The following is an 18,483-nucleotide window of genomic DNA, read 5'->3' on the forward strand; positions in this document are numbered from 1 at the left end:
TACAACTCTCCCAAACCCCACGCCTGAACTGAGCTGGCGCTGTTGTTATGGTGACCACCGGCCCCTCCGGGGATTATCGCGCTCTGACAGGACTTTGGCATAGTGGCGCGCCGTCGCTTCGTCGCCCCTCCCAGCTCTTCGACTTTGCCTAGCTCAAACTTTGAAGAAGTGTAGTTTTACAACGAAGCCCTAACGGTCACTTTTTTCCATTTCATATTCGGGAAACCGAGGTTCGGAGACCCGGTAGAACCCTGCTATCCTATCTTCCCAAACATCCATCTTCTAAGCGAAGAGGACGGCTCAAATTGCAATCCGCTCCACTTTCCCACCCGTCTGAAAACTCGCCTTAGCTGCTGCAGGAGTACGAACAAAGTCTGGATGACCACAGGAGTTAACTAAAGCTGTCTTGAGGTCCTCCTAGCTCGCTATTTACGGGACTTAAGCCCTGATATGTAGGATTCCGTTTTCACACCTTTCATCATCAACCAAGAAAATGCTTTAATATTACCCTTCTACAATTCGGTGGTTTATAATTTAGCATGTTGGTTACTTTAAGCCTGTATTTGATCCACTGCCACATAGATTTGAATAAATTCCTTGGTTAGCATGTGGATCCTAACACATTTAGGGAAGTCATTGAGCTTGGACCTTCTCTCCCTCCTCAAACGGGTTTGAGCTGTGTAATAGAACAAAGCAGATAATGTAATCTGAAAGAAAGCTGTGGGCCCGGGCCTGGAATGCAATGGAAACAATCTACACTAAACGTGTTATTTGAGGGTGGAGAAAACATCAAGTTGAACAGCTGCAACAGCCAGGAATCACTGAAGCAAACTTGAGAGGAGGATAGCTGTGGTTCATACCAGTATCTGGTTTCTGTGGTAGGGGTAACTTGATGGTTAACTTCTATCCCTAAAACTACCCTCCCTTCTGACATGTGAAGCTGCTTCCAGACTTTACTTAGGCTTCTCCAGCGGTATGAATACAGGAAGAAAACATAATAAGGCAAAAGATGAAGTTTACTGCACCTGACATATTTTTCATCATAAATTAACACACAGGAGTCTGGTTTTATAGATCAATATAATTTTATTATGAGTCAGCATTCCTGAAGACAGATCAGGGTAAATAAGCCAGCTGGAGGTAACCTGCCAGGACACCTGAGAAGCCTTTCCCAGGAAAACACCCTGCTCTATGCCCAACATACAGAACTTATCAAATCAAGGAGTTTGATCACAATTCTGTCCACTAGAATGTAAGTTTCTGTGTTAAGGACGGCATCTCTCTTAACTTAGCTGCAGAGAGACAGCCTGTAGAAGGTTTAAAATAGTTTGATCTGGGAATGAACTTTAGGTAGTACAATGAAGACTAGGAAAGGGGAGGAGTAGCCACATAATTTATTAACGTGCTCATCATTTAAGAGCCAGGAATAGGGAAACAATAGGTTAAGGTGCTACCATTCAACAAAATGCAACATTATACAACTTTATAAGGGTATATTTCCCACTCAGTTATAGCTTATTTTAAGTGCTAAAATGAAGCACTGTTTTAAGTAGTTTACCTCCTCAGAAAGGTCTTCCTTTACAATCCAATTTAGGCACCTGGTTACTTTCCATCATTTTATTTTCATACCCTTATAAATCTTTTAAATTATTTAACTAGTTTGCCTGTCCTGCCTCATAAGAATGTAAGCACCACAAGAGCAGGAACCTTATTCAGCTCAGTGATATATTCCTAGTGTCTGGAACAGGTCTTTTGGCCATCCTGTCCTGTACCCACCCTGAATAAGTTTTCTCCAAACTCTTCAGATTCCTACTAAATAAGGACTAAACTTAACTGTAGTTACATTATCGGGCCTCCACCTAGGTCCAAGCTCTCTTCCCAGGATCTACTTGTATAATCTACTCTAGCTAAAAAAAATGTTCTCCATAATACCTTGATTTCCCACCACTTGGCTCACTCCAAGACCCAGTTCCTACTTTTGCCTGCCTAAGCCTTATTCATCTTTTGATACCTTACTTATTCTACTTTCTGTTACCATTCACAACAACCCTTACCTTGCCAGACTGAGCCCCTTGGGGTCAAATTCAATTCAGTTAAGTCTGTTGAGCACTGAGAATATTTAAAACAGACAAAGGGTGACTTACAGAACTTCCCAGGCCTTAAAAACTTGATCTGTCCTCCACAAGAAAAGAACACAGAAGATACCTATAACACTTGATGAGTGAATGAGAAACACTCAAGGCCAATAAAAACATGCTTTTCCATACCTACAATCCATTAACATGAAAAATGTTGGATACCAAGCCAGGTTGTCTTCACCAACCAACTAAAGCTCCAATGGAGACAAAGAACATAGGTACTTCATTTCTACAATGGAGAATCAGGTAATTTAGATCAACCTACTGCTAAGATCAACTAAAAGGCAGACAGAATGTAAAAATAATTTTCTTAAAAACATCAAAAGGTTAACTAGGAAATGAGGAATTAATGAGTCAAAATTTAGAAAAGAAGAACCCAGAAAGCTAAGCCTCACATTCAAAACTGTTTGCCCCGAAAGCATCTGCCAAACTGGAAAAGCCCCTGGACACCTGAGCTGTACTTTAGACTTTTAGAAGCCTCATGGACTGAGGTGGACAAAAACCAAAACACAAGGTCAGGAGTGATAATCCATACCACAGGCACCTAACATTGTTTGCTGAAGGATTATACCTTCGGATAAAGGTGAAGCAAAATTAATCCAGTCCTCTCATGGCCTTGCCACCTGGTTGTGCATGATCTGGATCACCCAGGGACCCTCCAGTCTTCAACCTGAATTAAGATGGGTTTGGATTGGTAGCATCTTCAAGCACAGTAAAACAAATCCTTTCTAGAGGTAGTTACTATCATCCTTGTCAGTTTATTCTTATAATTTTCAAATCTTGTCCAGCACACACATATGAAGGCACATAAAGAGACACTATACGCAACAGTCAGTAAAAACAACAGAATGAAGCCAATGAAGGCTTCAGATATTGTAAAGTATCAGTCCCTCTCTACAATGAAGTACTATTTATTTGAAAGTATTATTTGGGTGGGTAACTAGAGATTTCCCCCAGCTAAACCTGTTCTTTTCTTCCTTATCCAGCCATATTCAAGGTCCAGTTTAACTGTAGCTCTAGAAGATAACAGCACTCTCTGATGAGGTTTTCAGTGATAGAATCTCCAGAGCCACATGGAAGTGTCTGTTCCTTAAGAACAGTATTTTACATCTTTAACACCATAAATTTGTCATGTCCACTTTTGAACCTAAATTTTCCAAATTAAATATGCTGGAAATAAATGGTCTGAATCGTTTACCCTCCAAATAGTATGCTCCCTGTTCTCATCCTTGAGAACCACTGCTCTAAGATGCTGTTCACTAGCTTTCCTATAACATATTCACTTTAGCAATGTCAGTTTTCATTTGTGAGCAGAGGATATTTTCATGTAGACTAGTGACCTGTCTGAGCTATAACTCTCCTGCGAATGACAAATTAGGGCATGACAAAGTGGCCCACCAATTCCATGATGCACCAAAGGTTACAAATGGACTAAGTTTGCCTTATTCGAGTACCCCTTTATCAAATGTCTATCAATGCTAATAGTGCAGGGTCAGCAAACTTTGTATAAAAACCCAGAGTGAAGGCATTTTCAGCTCTGTGGTTCAGTCTGTCATACCTAGCAGTGAGAATGGAGCCACAGACAACACTGCAAATGAATAGGCATGGCAGTGTTCCAGTAAAACTTTATTTAGAAAACAGGCCCCCAGTTTGCTGACCCATGAATAACAAAATACAGATTTCACTGAAAGGCATTACTGCATTCATTTGTCATGCATTTTTTATTGTTTTCTTAGTCAAACATTTGAAAGTACAAATTCTAACAAGAGAATGAGATCTGATATTAACAAGCAGCTACTTATACTAGAAAAGGTTGAGAATCACTGTTGCAGACAGGAAGGTCTTGATCTTCAGATCTGATGACCATTATATGAAACCTGCTGCAATTTTTTCTTGCTGTAACATTTTTAAGTGCCTATTCTATGCCCCAAGCTATGCTAAATAGTTTCTTTACAAGGATTAATTAATCTTCACATCTGAAAACAAAATCCAATGAAACACAAACTATTACTCCATTTTACAGATAAGAAAACTGTGGCTCCTCAGAAATTTCAGTAAATGTGGCATAATCAGAAATTTCAGTAAATGTGGCATAATTAGTGGCAGGGCAGAGACTAAACTTCAGGGCTACAGATATCCAAAGCCCATTCCTTTGATTAATACACCAAACAACCAATCTTCCATGGCCGGCAAACAACACCATGTATGGAAGTTTGGCCCTAATTCTTGCATTCCTCGATGTACTTTTTCTTGCCTTGAGAGTTTTCGTGTCCCGTTTACTCTACTGACCCAGGAACGGACACCTCTTCCTTTCATTCCCTTAAGCTTAAAATTTTACTAAAAGATGATAACAAAGGATATTAAAACTGAGAAAAACTTCTGAACTAGCTTACTGGATATGATCATTTTGAGGACACAGGTTCTGGCACCTTCTTAAAAGCTATTTGTAGGATGACTTCTTCTCTAGGTCTAGATCTATAACTATGGGACAAACACAATTCCCTACCTGGGAGCACCCCTAAATTCAAGCCATAGAAATCAAAGCCTAACTAAAAATTCCTTCTTTCTCCAATCTAAGGTCTACCTTTTAGGTCCTCATTTTCTGTTCCAGGAGCTTTAACACTAGACAAACACATGTAGTCCAGTTCCTTTAGAGAAGATCCCAACTACCAGTGGTGCTGTCTTACCCTGTAGCCACTGAGGGAAACCATATCATAATACAACAGCCCAACAACACTGGATACAGTGAGAGGGTGGAGTAAGAGGATGTCATTTTTCCTTCAGAAGGAAAAGAGCTACATTGGCAATAATAAGTGAGTATATCTCATTGATTCTGTAATAACAAAATGTCCTCAGTGAGGCAGCATTCCCTTCTCCCGATAGAGCCTTCAGAACTTTTGATGGCCCTCACAGCTGTACTTTCCTTATTTTAGTCTGATTATCCTATTGCAGGGTCACTCCCATTATAGCCACGGCTATGCTCCTAGTTCCAGGAACAAATGGCTAGCCTGGAAAAAGAAGAGAGGAAACAAATCGGCCTTCAAATAGGAAATAAAATCATTCTTTAATTATTAAAAGATTAATGCTGGGCTTTAAAGCCTATAAATCTTCAATGTAATGTTGAACTGGAGAAAGTTATAGCAGCCTCACATAAATTATTTGAATGAATAAACATTATCACAGTAGTAAGAAGGCAAGGTAAACAAATAGCTTAAGTATTTTATTTGTTTGCAACTAAGCTTGTTAACACTATATAATGAAAATGTACAAAGAATAATGTTGCAGTTTTTGGTTAGATTTAAGTCAAAGACATTCATTAATAAGGAATCTTTGAATGTGAATATTTCAGAAATTTCTCTAAGCCATCTGATCAGAACAACTGTCTATGAATATTACCTTACTTTTGAAGGTACTGTCATACATTTGAATTAAATTCAGAATTTTTCAAAATAAGCCCTAATTAAAAAAACTATTCTTTATTAAACTAAAACAATTTCAATAGAACTTTCCTTTCCAGAAATAATAATAAATGAAACAAGGCATTTTGTAAAATGTGGTCCTGAATAAGTCACAGTAAAAAATAAATGTATACTCAATTTCCACCTCCTCAAAACAGAGGCTACTTTCTGTTTCTCAGCCTTGGAAACAAAGTGAAGAACAGCAGTAAGCAACCTCAGGAAGGGGGTTGCCAAAATAAAGCTCAAGCAATTGAACATGGACACCTCTTAAAAGAATTTAGGAAAACCTGACTAAAGGATCTAAATTCTGCCCAAGTAGCAGTGCCGCTGCGGCCTGGCCCCGTTCCATGCTCACCTGTGCTATGCTATGGAACAAACCCTGATGTTCTTGCTCTAGGGGAGCTCCGTTCCCTGGAGAGTTTAGTGTCCAGTGAGCTTTTTGATTATATGAATGAGGTGAACACAGACTCCATATGGATATTTTAAGGCTTGGAGTCAAAGTATTTTTCTAACACGGCTAGGCAGAGTCCATGTGTCAAATGGCCCATCCTCCAGTTTGTTCTAATTCCTCACCATGCATTTGTAGACCTAGATTGCAGACCTTTGCTATGTCATCATAATCACATCTAATGTTCATCCTAACTTTGATTCATATTCTGTGCCTGGAAACAGTCCCTGTATTTAACAATAATACCTACACATAAACAATCCACTGTTACAACTATATGGTCACAAAACATTAATGATCTTCTGTAGACCAAGCAAATGTTTTTTAACCATAATTGTCGTGCATCAAATTCACAGCCAGAATCCCCAAGATCAAAAAATTTGCACAATACAAATAATAACTTAAAATATACATACACACATATACACACACTCTCACACACACACTTCTTACAGAGCTGTACTTGGGGAAACTCCATTTGTTGAGTGCCACTGAAGGCATATTTTGCTAAACTGCTGCTCCAGGTTTTTTGTTTGGAAAATCTATCACAGTAGGGCACAGCTGTTTATTGGATGAGCAGGAAAGAAAGATATGCTTGTGGCAACCAGAAAGTTTCAAGGTCTTTCAAGTTGTATAAAATGGACCTGCAGAAACGATTAAGTGTTCTCAGGATGCAAAGTTGGAGCTGAAATGTGATATCAAACCAGTTGCAAAAAGTGTACAGCAGCCATCTCTTGAGGTCAAACCTGGTACTCATATATATAGGAAACCTTCAGGACACATCTATAAAGAATTAGGAAAAAAATAAAGAGAATAAGAATACTAAAAAATGTAATATTAAAAAAATTAACTAATGGCAAATGATATAAAAGCTGGAGGATACGAGTTACCATTTAAATGTATTAAACATCAAGAATTTAAGAAACGACTCAGATTCACAGTTTAGATACATAGCTATTTAAAATTTATGCTCTGATTTAAGTGGTAGTTACAAGATATCTAGAATAGAGAAAATCATGACAATGCATTTATAAAACTAGCCCAAGGAATCAGCTTTCATAAATTAACAACTGGAACTACCTTTCTGGAGAAAAGGCAAGTAATAAATGGGTTCTGAAATCAGACTCCCTAGGTTTCAATCCTGGCTGAACTACTAGTTTGGACAAATTATTTAACTTCTTTAGTGCTATCCTTCCATGTAAATTAGAAGTAATAAAAAATTTTCCCTATAAGTTACTGTGAGGATTAAATAAAGCTTGGTAAGGGTTTACTACAGTGCTGGGCACCTAAGTATTCTTTAAATGTAGGTTATTTTACTTGCAAGAGGAGACAGGATACTCTGTGTCAAAATCTTGCTCTTAGAACATGGAAAATTCAAAGAAAAACTTCACAATACTTACAGCTTGTTGGCCTTGTCCCATATCGTCGCATAATCTGATCATGTGTGAATTTCACAAAAGATTCATATTGTTCTGTAAGGGGAAAGACAGTATATAACCTTCAGAAACTCACCCCCAATTTTTCAAGAATCTAACCTCAGGGTCACATTCAGCTTTCCAGTTTGAATTTTCCACCCTTAGTCCCTTTCTCATAAAGGTCAGACTGAGGTCTCTTTCTTTCTCTTAGATCTCAGAGGTCCTAGATTTGGTACTGATTATTTATAGTACAACATTCTCTTAATAACCTCGCTCCTGTCGTAATTCCATCCTTTCATAATGGCTTGCCAAGACAGAAAGGTATGCTCACTACTACAGGTCAATAAATACCCTATATTATAGGAACTTTGAAATTCTTTTCTGTACTCATTCTTTGCTGTAAATTTCTACACAGACCATGAGTGAAAAAACATAAGTAGAAGAGGTGGAAGGGCCATAAATTTAAGAAAATTCTATACCATCTAATTGTAGAAAGTTTCACAGAAGTACCTTCAATGGGAAAACTCAGTGGAAAGACAGAAAGGTAGCCTGGTATACGTGATCAAAACTAGCTAGTCTGAACAATTCTGAGGTGGTGATAGGAGAGAAGGATGACATACTAGAGCTTCTTTTGTTTTTTTGGCATGGGCAGGCTCTGGTAATCGAAACCAGGTGTCCCTGAGCCACAGGGCTGCACCACCCTAGAGTGTCTTATAATACATATTATTAGTATAATAAAGGATCAAAGAAGTTCTCTTGTAAAGAAACCTGTTTAACTTTGTTTAACCCATTAACATTCTGAGGAAGCATGTTGTATGGGTCACCAGATAAGGAAACAATACTGTCACAGGAAGTGAGTAACATAGTTCTCTTTCATTAAACAGGTACTACTTTTTTATTCCTAATCCACATATTTCCTTTCATTTGGGCTTTACTTCTGCCATCACTAATCACTTCCTTTGCATTTTACCTCCCAAATCACAGGATGCCTGATCTCCCACATACACAAAGGGGCTCCCACCAGGAAGTTGAATATGCTGACTATATATTACTTCTCTTAACCACCTGTCGCGAGGTTAGCACCATTCCAATCATCTGTTTACCCAACAGGTGGACCAAATGACCAGTGAATGTCTTTTCTTAGTGGAAAATTCTTGCAAGAAGGGCTTGGTTTATCTTGCTTCAGAAATACAAATGAAAATCCCTTCCATATAATTATAAATTATATGTTCACTATCACCAAAGAGAGTACCTTCAATACCCACAACTTATTAAAGCTTTCTTGCATGCAGTCTTACAAACTGTCTTGGCCTACCTGCTAGTTTGGTATTGAGGATTTGCTCATACTCCTCCCGAATTTTATCTTCATAGTCTTTTAAGAGACGCTCACATATTATGCCAACTTGACGGAGGGTAAAGGTGGGCTGGTCTTTCTTCATCCAGGAGGAACCTGGCCAAAAGATAAATCCAGTTCAATGAATTCTAGTTCTAAGGATTAGCATTAACAACTTTGTGCAAACAATCCTCAGGATATAAAATTATTTAGAAAAATGATATTTTTCACTATGTGGAATATTTTCACAAAATTCTATAAACTTTTACCATTTGTTTTATAAAGCCAGGCCAAAGGTAAATTTAGAATTAGAAGACATGTGTATCCAGGTATGCTAGCTGACTTCCTCAGAGAAAAATAGTTCTGATTCCATAACAATCTGAGTGTTATATTCCACACTCATTTAGTAAAGGATAGGAACAAAAGTTTAAAGCAGATATAATGTCTTTATCTGGGATTAGAAAAATCAGACTCACAGCATACAAGGGCTACACAGATCTTTGGAGAACATCTATACCTGGGTTTAACAGAAGAGTGCACCATAATTATCTAGTATAATTAAAAATAGAAAAAAATACACATTTTGATTTAGTTCTGGGGTGTAGCTTGGGCATCTTTTATTTAAAACTCCTTACAGCTGTAATTCTGATAAGGAATGCAGAATTTGAGTCTCAAAAAACCAATATTACAAAAATGTTAGCAAAATCATTAACCAAGGTCATCAAATCAAGTACATTCACAAATAATCTTTTTTTTGAAGTATGAATAAAGGAAACCATTAGGTACTATACATCTCATGCTTGATTCCTCTTTAACCTAGGTTGAGAAGTGTGAAGCATACACAAAATGGTAAGGTTAGAATCCCAAATAGTCTTCCTCCAGATGCTAGGAAACAGGGAAATCTAAAATTAAGTCAAAACTTACAGGGTGGACACTGTGGACAGCCTTGCCTAAACACCTATTCTAACCTCCTAGTTCCTTTCTGTCCCTTTCCCAACAGACACTGGGAATTTCAGAACTGTATTTCTTGGACTCCTTTGTAGGTAATATTTCAGATGTGATTAGTTTCTGCCAATTGGATTCATTCATTAAAGACCTGAATTCAGAACTGAGATAAGTGGGAATATAAACATGCACCAGGCCTCTATTTTGGTGGTGTAGCTAAAGGAGGGGCAGCCTGGTTCTAGAGCTGGCAACTGGAGCAATGGATTCCATGGTGGATTCCTGGATCATGATTAAGAGCAGAGCTCCTTGGTGGCCCAGTTCTGAGCCGTTTCTCAAAGCTCAGCCTAGAATCTGTTTCTTCAAGTCCTTTTAGTCTATAAGTCATTTAACTCTCCAAAACAAATAATTTTCTGTTTAAATTCACCAGAGTAAATTTTTCCTCTATAAATAAAGCCTGATCAAAACATCTAGCCAGTTATTGTTTATAAATGCTTCTCTACCCATAACATAGTCTATCACTTCCAAAATTACATTACAAAAATTCCAAGAGAAGATTAAAGGAGAAACTTGCTAATGGCAAGTATTGAAAAAATCCTTTAATCATGTATATGCAAGAACAAATTATAAAGGGTGTTTTTCCAGAGACAGGACCTTGGGGTTATATGGACACAATTTCTAATCAAAGTAATCCTTAGATTACTTACAAAGTAGGAGGAATATGGCAGGCCAGACAGGTGACTGAATCATACGACCATTCCCTCCAACCCTGAGATCTTTGATCACCTATAACTAATAATACACAGTAGTGTTATCTAATAGAACTCCCTGTTATGATGGAAATGCTCAATGTGCTGTCCAATACAATAGGCATAGGTGGCTATGAAGCACGTGAAACTGGCTACAGCAACTGAGGAATTAAATTTTTAATTTTATTTTGTTTTAATTAATTTAAATAGTCACATGTGGCCAGCGGCTACAATAATAGTGAAGTTGTAGAGGGTACTTTTGTGTTGGGTGGATAGATAACCAACCAAATAAGTCTAAGGCTTTTTCTAATTTCATGACTTTGGTTTTAAACATATTTACAAGTAGTAATATTTGGCATACAATTTACTGATTTATTACTTTAGACGAGATCAATTTTGGGTAGGGAACCAACATTATAAATACCATTTACAACCTCTTAAATGAATTTTGTACACCAAGGAATGCTTACCTGGAGAATTAGGTGCTGTGAGTGCTGAGGAGTGAGGTTGACTTTCTGAAGTACAAGCTTCACTCTGATTAAGAACAACTTCTAAATGTCTCCACCTCTGGTAACGACTATATTCTTGTTTAATATTCTGAAAAATTTGCTCTAATAAAAAAGAAAGAAATGTGAGCATTCATGCATTCACGTAAGTGTCATTTCTTCAGAAGAGAAAACAAAGATGGATGGTCTTTGGACTAGATTTTTGATACTCCCTCCAACATGCAGGTCTCAACCCCCCTTTCCCCATATTATTAATATTAACAAGAAAAATGTTTATACTATATAAAGCACTCCTTCTATAGCCCCAAAGATAGTGTGTTTCATTGCCTCTATCTCAACACTGTATAGAGGAGCAGCTATTTTGGTATAAACCACCCAGATAGTTCCTTTACTTGTTTTCCTGTGGCAAAGAAGACCTGATCTGCCATTTGCTGAATGATTAACTAATACAACTTACAGCAACATAAATCGCCCTTTCTAATAGAGAGCTACTTTTGATCTCCTTTAAGTTCTATAATTTCACAAACTGGGGTATTAAAGGGTGAGTCTCGTACTACCCAGAGGCCTTCTGATAATGAAACTCTTGTTCCCTCTGGGATCGTTATGATCTTTGGGGAAGACAGCAGAAACCATTACATTCAGAGCCTGGACACTGACCAGAGATTTACTGCTTGGAATTGATAGTCAAGGATTAGAAAATAATTGTATGATTGTATAAAAAGCAATATTTGATAAGATTCAAATAATTATTCTGAGTCAAGGTAATTACAAAAACAAACAAAAAAACCCCTACATTACTAAAAGGAGTCTAGGACACACAAAACACTAACCACCTTAAAATACACTCCCTAAAGGGCGGGCCACAGTGGCTCAGTAGGCAGAGGCAGAGTTCTCGCCTGCCATGGCCTGCCACGTGGGAGACCTGGGTTTGATTCTCAGTGCCGGCCCATGAAAAAAAAAAAAAACAAACAAAAAAACTACACTCCTAGACACAACATAGAATCCAGAAAGATGTTGTTTTCAAATTTTTCATTTTTGTGTATAGTATGTATTCACTTTCCAGATAATAAAGCCTCCTTATAAAAATAAAAGCCAGAAAATGATATCCCATTATTCTAATGCATACTTCATGATAGCCATATTTTTTTTAATAGAGAGAGGTGCTAATGCTAATAACGCCATTTCGCTACTTACACTATGTGAATGTGTAACCTTGGGAAGCAATTCAGGATCTTTAACCTTGTTCTTCAATAAAAATGTTAAATGCCTACCTGATAAAAATTGTGAGTATCAAAATCAAAGATACTAACATTGTAAGAAGTAAGGGTAAAGCCCAGGAACTAACATGAATTTAAAGTAGCTCTATACATCTAAAAATCCATAACTTTCAGCTTAAACACTGCAACAATGTAGGATTAGCTTAAGAGTGTTTATGAGGTCAATATTTTGGATCCCCAAATTTATGAAGTCTTCAAACTTCATCTTCAAAACATATTATTCTCCAAGCAAATACTTCCCACATTCAATACAAAGATGTTAGGAAGTGCAAAGACTTGAAACAAGAAAGGACAAGTATGCGGACAATGCTCATGAGAACAGGTCTTTGATAAACCTCTAACTGCCTCCTGTATGGTAAAGTCAACAAATTGAAAGATACAAAGTTGAGGCTGGTAGCAAGTGAAGAATCTAAACATGGTATCCACAGGAAAAAAAACAAGGAAGTAGTGGTTTTCCTCCTAAGAAGGCTATAGAAAATATGAAACAGTGTTTTTTAAAAAAAGAAAAATGTAAACTTATTTTTAATTTAGCAATGGATAAATTTTAATCCTTGCCTCTCATTATTATTTGATTTGTGTTTCCACGTTACTTCAGGCTAAGCTCCTCACCCTCAAAACTCTATAATGACTCCAAGCTGCTACAGAAAAAATGCAAACTCTTAAGCAGGATATCCAGTGCCTTTCAAGACCTGACCCCAAATTATTTTTCCAATTCCATCTCCCACTAAGAGTCAGTTGCGTGGGGACAACCAAATCAATAGGCTGAGCTGTCGATCCTGGGGTTTGCCCGTACGAAACTTACCCCTTCAAAGGAAAGGCTAAGCCTACTTAAAATTACACCTAAGAGCCGCGCCCAGAGAACCTCTTTTGTTGCTCAGATGTGGCCTCTCTCTCTAAGCCAACATGACAAGCAAACTCACTGCCCTCCCCACCCCCTACATGGGACATGACTCCCAGGGGTATAAATCTCCCTGGCAATGTGGGACAGAAATCCTGGGATGTGGCATCAAGGGATTGAGAAAACATTCTTGACCAAAAGGGAGAAGAGAGAAATGAAACAAAAGAAAGTGTCAGTGACTGAGAGATTTCAAACAAAGTCAAGAGGTTATCCTGGAGGTTATTCTTACATATTATATAAATATCCCCCTTGTAGTTTATGGTGTATTAGAGTGGCTAGAGGGAAGTACCTGAAACTGAAGAGCTGTAGCCATGTTTCTTGAAGATGATTAAGTATAATGATATAACTTTTGCAATATGACTGTGTGATTTGTGGACTGTGTGACTGTGAAAACCTTGTGTCTGATGACCATTTTTTCTACGGTAAGGACAGAGGAGTAAAAAATATGTATAGAAAAGAAACAAATAATGGGGAGAACAAAGGTGAAAATAAATTCAGTAGATTGAAATACTAGTGGTCAATGAGAGGGTGCAATAAGGGGTATGGCATATATGAGCTTTTTCTTTTTTATTTCTTTTGCTGGAGAGATGCAAATGTTCAAAAAAATGACCATGGTGATGAATATACAACTATGTGATGATATTGTGAACCACTGATTGTACACCATGTACACATGGTATATGTTTGTTTGTTGTGTATAATAAAAATATTTAAAAAAAGAAAAAAAAAACCAGTTGCATTCAACCATTCTTTTATTTTTGAGGTTTCAAGCCTTTGCTCAAGCAATTTCCCTTTGCCTGAAATGCGGCTGTATACCACACACCTCCTTCCCCATCCCCCACTCCTCATTATCGAAGACCTAGCTAGAATGCTCAATACAGAAGTTAATCCTTAACCCTCAAGTCATGATCAATTGTTTTGCATTTACACTCACTCCATGTCTACCAAACAAATGCCTGAGGTCAACATTCTTGTTCCACGCCTGCCATCTACCTAGCACTCTATAAAAATTTAAGTAATAAAAAATTTAATTTTACAGGCTCTTTCCACAAAAAGTGCTATGTTACATGCAGCTTTTTTCTTTTAAGAGAAGTAAAAAGTTTCTTCAACATTTCTGAAAGAGCCTTACAACAGTTGGATAACAACTGGGATGTTACAAAATGAAATCACTCATTTCAAATTCACTTTTCCTTTAGTTGGCTTTATTCTTCTTAGTTACACAGCAATGAACATTTCCACACTTAATCATTCCTTTTTATCAGAAGGCACTTTTCACTTAAACCAAAGTATCAAATAATGAATCATTAACACTTTAAGTTTCATTCAGATTAGAACCATATTCTGGTAAGCATTAAGGAATATAACTAACCAAAATCAATGAAAATATGTTCAATAAAAACATTTTAACACAAAATGACCAAGAAATCAGCTTGCATGGATCTATACAAAACATCACTTTGCCACATTCAGGATTTCAGACCCACTCAATAATTATTTATTAAGCATTTGTTGTGTAAAATACAACATAATTAGTCTATAGGATATTACTGGAATAAGACAAATACGACATTTAGATAAAATCCTAACAATAGGCAGTATTAATGCCATTCTGCAAAAGAGAAATCCAGAAAGATTATATGACTATCTTTGGGTATTTGTAGGAGAATTGGCAGAAAAAAACATCAGTAAATTCTATAATTCTAAACCTCATGTAGGAAGATACCTATGTCCCCTAATTTTGAAGGGCTCTTTACAAAGAACTTCTGCAAACATTATCTCATTCTGTTCATATTGTACATAAGGCTATGCAACATTAAGTGCACAGGGAATTTAAAGTAGAACTGAGATCCTTATGGGCAGGTTTACCCAGTCAGGTAGTGGGACCCCAGTCTTGAAGTAAAAACATCATAATGGAAGGCAAGGATACGAACACTGCAAGGTGTGTCTGGGCGAAAGAGCAAAAGCATAGTTTGGAAAAAAATGCTAAGACCGACTATGTAAGATAGGGTTAGAATTGATAAATCTTTTTGAATGCTAAGATAAAGAAGAGATGAACATGAACAAGAACATAAATGTTTGGGAGACGGGCTTAGTTGGCAACTCAGGAATCCTGATGTGAGAGGATGAGGGCATGAAATCAGAATTGCATCTAGAGGAAGGAGAAAAAAAAAGGCTAAAGGCACTGTAACTGAAAAAAGGCAAGAAAGGAATGATTTTAAGATGATCCCAACGTTCTGCTTATGCTTGAGGAGTGGATTTAAAAAAAACCCACAAAGAATTACTTGCCTATTTTTTAGACTCCCATTTCTGGGAGCCCTTTTAAAAATCAGTAAATGTGATGCACTTTCCCTAATGCTCCTGTACTGTAGTTAGGTGTCTTTGCCTTATTATCTCCTTCAGCTCTTTCCCCTCCTTGGCCACTGTGGAATCTCCTTATTGAGGGAATGCTGCTCTCTTATCAACAAATTCCTTCTTTCCAAATCTCTTTACGGTGGGTTCTTAAGTTCTAGCTAACGACCTACCGATTTCAAGCCATATATGGTACGAGACAATAGCCATACAATAAAGGAACCAGTCCATTAGAATGGTCCGGTTGAGATAGTATTCCTTAACTCCTCCGGCCGCTTCTGGTCCCTTAAGACTTGTGGAAATCAAGTCTCCTCATAAACTACAGTACAGGCTTAACATCACATGCCCCTTCCCTGTAACCGCATCGCACCCCCCACCCCCCGCCCCCAAGGCCTGGTTCGTGAGTAGAATCCAATTTTCCATGGCTCACTGGATCTGCAGGGTGGCTCAGTGCCGGTCCAGGGAGCGGCGGCGGGGTGGGGGGTGGGGGGTACGGAGGGGACCGGGAAGGCCCTACACGGCCAGGGATATTCCCATCTTTCTCTTGGGGCCCACCCTTCTAGACTCTCCAGCTCCAGGAAAACCGAAAACCAACACTATGGCCCCACTACCCTTCCCGGATGTCTACCACCCCCGGAAGCAACCAGGCCCAGCGGCACCCCAGTTCCCTTTTCTCAGGGCAAAGAAGGGGTCCATGGAGGATTGACCTAGCGTCCATAAACAACTCCTCCCCCACACCCCCTCCCCCAAAATGAGCCTGGGCTTGGCTTTCTGCCAAACCCGTAGCACAGGTTACCCGGAGTTGGAAGGCGTCGCTCGCTACCAGGCGGGACGTGCTGCTGCAGAGTCGGCGGTGAGATCTGTGTCTGAAGCGGCGGAGGCGGCTCGGAGTCCGGGGGCCTAAGGCCCGGAGCGGGCCCAGGCAGAGGGGCGCAGCGCCGCCGCTTCGGGGAGCCGGGGCTCAGCAGCGCCGCCTCGAACTCCATAGGCCGCTTCAGCGTCGCCCCGCACGCCATGTCGCTGAGGGGCCAGGGACCAGGCGGGGAAGCGGCAGTAACTGTAGCCTGACCTCCGGCTCCTCAGCGGGGCTCGCAAGCCAAGCCGGCTCCAATGGCGCCTCCAGCACCCGGCAGCGACGCTGGCCCCGCCTCCTATGACGTCATGGGCCCTTGCCACCTTCAGGCACAGGGGGGACAATCCGGAAGAGGGCCATTCTGGAAGGCCTGTCGGCAACCGTCCGGCCCACGGTGTCCCCTGCTGAGGAGATGGAACGGTCTGGGAGGAGAGCGTGGTCACCAAGCAACCTCGGGAAGGCCCCCACCTCCGCCTCCGCCCCTCGCAGGGTCCCATCCTCCTCTCCCGAACCATCGCACCCGGGTGGCCCCTTAGGTTTTCGCACCTGCGCGGCATGGGCTTGGGGGAGGGGAGGAGAGAGAAGGGCCTGAAGGGGCTGGGTGAGATACCGCGGGGGGCGGGGTCAAGGGTGCCGCAGGGTGGGGGCACCGCGGGGGTGGAGGTGGTGTCTCTGCTCTGCAACATCCTTCACGGCCGTTTCTTGTCCCCACGATGAAAGAGAGGGTGATTCTAAAAGGTCATCAGGTGCAATCCCCTGAGTCCCCGGAAGTCTTTAAACAGAACGCGAGATCTGAGGATGGCTCTCAGAAGTTCATGAACCCCACGAAACTGTGCGCAAAACTGCTTGTGTTTGGAGATGTATTTTGGGGATATGTCACCCATACCTTCGTCAGCTCCTCAAATGGGTCTGTAACCCCCAAAAGTGTAAAACAGCACTGGTTTAAACCATCCCAGAATGGTGTCTGTGTGTTAAGAGCTTCAGCTATGATGTCCTGTCAGAAGTGGCAGCCCTGATTCTTCCTCAGGTCTACAGGAATTCTCTACAGCAGTGCCAGCTGTAAGGGTTTGATATTCTGGAAAGAAGAATAAATAATAGGAGGGTTCTGCTTTCCGAAACTGTATGTGCTTGAATTGTACTAGGGAACAGGTCCAACACTTTCAACAAATCACCGAAGGGGAGCTATGATCCAAAAATGTTAGAGCCCTTCTATAATTATTTATATATATTGAATAATGAGCATGCCTCCTGGAATCTATCTTCAACATATCTCTGGGATCTTCCAAACAATACCAATTTCAGATACTTCTGATCTGGCCAAATGCTCGGTCAATGTGTCTCAATATTTGAGACGGAAAATAATGAACATAATACCTCAATCCTGTCTCTTTCCTGTTTTTTTTTTGCGCATGGTCCGGGAATCGAACCCAGGTCTACCGCAGGAAAGGCGAGCATTCTGTCACGGAACCTCCCGCGCACCCTTCTGTTGCTTTTTTCTGGGTCCTTTCCAGTTTCTCCAGATTTTTTGCAGATCCAAACAGGTCATGTATTTTTGCATTTATCCTTGAAAAATAGCAGAAGTAATTCTAAAGTGATTGAAAATTGGTGTAAAGTCTGAGGATACGAAAAGTTAGTTATTTTACTCCATCTCTTTTCCGTGAGGTCATGAAGAAGGTTTACAATAGCCTAGAAAACTAGACAGCATTAAGCATTTAAAAATCATAATGCTTTCCAGCACTCTGAGGAGCATGACAATTTCGGTACTCTAACGGGCAGAAAAGGAAAATAATATTAAACTTTATACTTTTATAACAGCCAGAGAAAATAACATCCAACAGAAAGATAAAAAATTAGCCCCTTAGAACTACTAGAGAAGACAGAGGTCTCGAACAGAAATCATAATAAGAGTACTTATGGAGATCTAAAAAAAAAAAAATCCCCCAAAAGACTTCCTGAGGCCAGAAATATATATAATTTTTGACCCAGCAATTTAGAACCTATATAGACGGAGCTGATGGTAACTGATGAGGCTTGAAATTAGTGACATAGAATATTGAATGAGAGAATAAGAATTCAAAAAAAAGATATCATTAGGGAAAAAATAAGAGATATGGAAG

The 18,483-nt window shown here is 39.5% G+C and overlaps 1 protein-coding gene across 2 annotated transcripts; it reads right to left on the reverse strand.

The window, feature by feature from the left end:
• Window positions 1-5,337: 5,337 nt before the first annotated feature.
• Window positions 5,338-16,776, reverse strand: AKIRIN1 (akirin 1). Of its 2 annotated transcripts, XM_077150200.1 has the most exons (5): window positions 16,310-16,768; window positions 10,954-11,094; window positions 8,775-8,909; window positions 7,445-7,516; window positions 5,338-6,827 (listed from the first exon to the last, which is right to left on the reverse strand). In XM_077150200.1, exons 1-5 carry the CDS (start codon window positions 16,527-16,529, stop codon window positions 6,817-6,819), a joined length of 579 nt encoding a protein of 192 aa, XP_077006315.1. In that variant the 5' UTR covers window positions 16,530-16,768; the 3' UTR covers window positions 5,338-6,816. The 2 variants fall into 2 exon arrangements, with proteins under 2 accessions (XP_077006315.1, XP_077006316.1); XM_077150201.1 differs by lacking the exons at window positions 5,338-6,827; window positions 7,445-7,516 and adding an exon at window positions 10,442-10,526 and having other exon boundaries at window positions 8,802-8,909; window positions 16,310-16,776.
• Between the last annotated feature and the right edge of the window lie 1,707 nt (window positions 16,777-18,483).

This window comes from Tamandua tetradactyla, chromosome 2 (assembly GCF_023851605.1).
Source record: "Tamandua tetradactyla isolate mTamTet1 chromosome 2, mTamTet1.pri, whole genome shotgun sequence".
Classification (NCBI taxonomy): domain Eukaryota; kingdom Metazoa; phylum Chordata; class Mammalia; order Pilosa; family Myrmecophagidae; genus Tamandua; species Tamandua tetradactyla.

Coding starts and splice junctions, on each gene's coding strand:
- AKIRIN1 (XM_077150200.1), bottom strand. CDS start 16,529: ATGGCGTGCGGGGCGACGCTGAAGCGGCCTATGGAGTTCGAGGCGGCG. Junction 11,095..16,309: donor GCGACGCCTTCCAACTCCGG/GTAACCTGTGCT, acceptor CTTTTTTATTAG/AGCAAATTTTTCAGAATATT. Junction 7,517..8,774: donor CCTCAATACCAAACTAGCAG/GTAGGCCAAGAC, acceptor TTCCCCTTACAG/AACAATATGAATCTTTTGTG.